Consider the following 1,634-nt stretch of genomic DNA (forward strand, 5'->3'; position numbering starts at 1 on the left):
CGTCAGCAAGAAGGACCATGAATATAAGATATCAAACCCAAAAAAAAATAATCGTTCCATCATAGGAAACGGACGAGCAAGACTTAAAGATACGGATTCTTTGCACAGAGTGAATCACATTATATAATGAAGCAAGTGACGTCAGCACACCTGACGGTCTACGCGCCTTGCTTTTTAATTCACTTGGAAAAACCTATACGACGGTTCCTTTAATAGATTCAGGTGAGCTATTTTCAAGGGTTATCATTAGTCTATTTTCTGTTCATTAACATTAGGCTGTTAGTGAATAAAAAGAATATATAAATATTTTATGGAAATAATAATGACATGAGCCTTGAGTTAGGAAAAAAAGGAGAAAAAAAGTTTGGGCGTATTACAGAGATAAGCGAATCCTGCTTGTGATAACGACTGCCGAGTTTGTTAGTTGTGACGTCACAGGGACGGCATGACCGCTGCTTGAGAACATCATACATTGCTTCCTTTGGCGGTCGTGACCTCAGTTGACCTATGAGCTACAATCTACAATATCTCATATAAAAGCGTTTTGCGCGATATCAAAAGCGCAACTAATACATTAGAATTATTTAATAAATAAGTATTTTATTTTACAATATCCGTTTGACGATACAAGACAGTTTATCAGCCAGTGTAATTTTTTGGTTATCCGCTTTCACACCATAAATGTACTTAATTATGATAAACGGAAATTCCACCAAAGAGCTTACAAAGAAACATTTTTCCTTCTCTCTCTCGATTTCTTTCTAAACAGAAAGACGTCAGATTCTAATGCAGCGTGTTTTTATACATTAAGAACTTAGGATGATGAACTTTTTTTTTGCACAAGTAATCATATATAATTATTCAGTATCTAAATGTCATAAAAAACATCGTTATCTAAACCACGATCACGGTTTCAGCTCTATATATTTAAGGATCACATAGACTAACTTCTGCTTGTTTGTGTGCCTGTAAGGCGGATGAGGCGAGCTTCTGAGAATCTGAATATTCCGACAAAAATACTTGACGAGTAAGGACATGAAAATAGACACAGCAAACACTGAGAGACATTCGAGTAATGCTAGCTCAGGGAAACGCTCAGGACGAAACGAAGAAAAGAAAAACATGTAACGGATGCAGAAGGTTATCTGCAATGGCAAATCAACATTGAGGCAATAGTTAAAGAGAAATATAATATTGTTATTACTAGAACCATCACTGATCAACGAGAACACAAATTTGTACGCTAGTATCCTCACATAGAGTCACTGATCTACGTGAGCGACGCAGACATGCAGGCGAAATACAAGCATTTTCATTGGCTATGTAAACAGACATACACATACTAAAAACCTTATGATGTCATGCTGATTATTCAAACAACCTGGATCGTCGAACACAAATAAATACCAAAATGGAACTCGCGATTGAGGAATTCAAGGGAAAAATTACAGAGCAGATGTCTGCCGAACTGTATACCTACTTTGGACACGAGGACACAGAGACCAGCAGACGCCGAGGTTCGTTTGACACGCACCGGCAAGAGGCAAGCCAAGCAGATGTGACGCTGGACGCCTCGAGACAAGACTGGCGATTCAAAGAAGCTGGACCCGCGACATCCAAAATTTTCCGTTTTT

General features: G+C 38.2%; 1 protein-coding gene across 1 annotated transcript in view; it reads right to left on the minus strand.

Moving 5' to 3' along the window:
* The window catches only part of LOC119586566, a gene marked incomplete in the record, with an annotated part of 19,026 nt that overhangs the window by 14,693 nt on the left and 2,699 nt on the right, over positions 1-1,634 (minus strand). The window contains 1 exon segment of the mRNA XM_037935320.1: positions 1,481-1,584. Coding sequence (XP_037791248.1) covers positions 1,481-1,584 — 104 coding nt within the window.

The sequence above is a fragment of the Penaeus monodon genome, chromosome 21, assembly GCF_015228065.2.
Source record: "Penaeus monodon isolate SGIC_2016 chromosome 21, NSTDA_Pmon_1, whole genome shotgun sequence".
Classification (NCBI taxonomy): Eukaryota; Metazoa; Arthropoda; class Malacostraca; order Decapoda; family Penaeidae; genus Penaeus; species Penaeus monodon.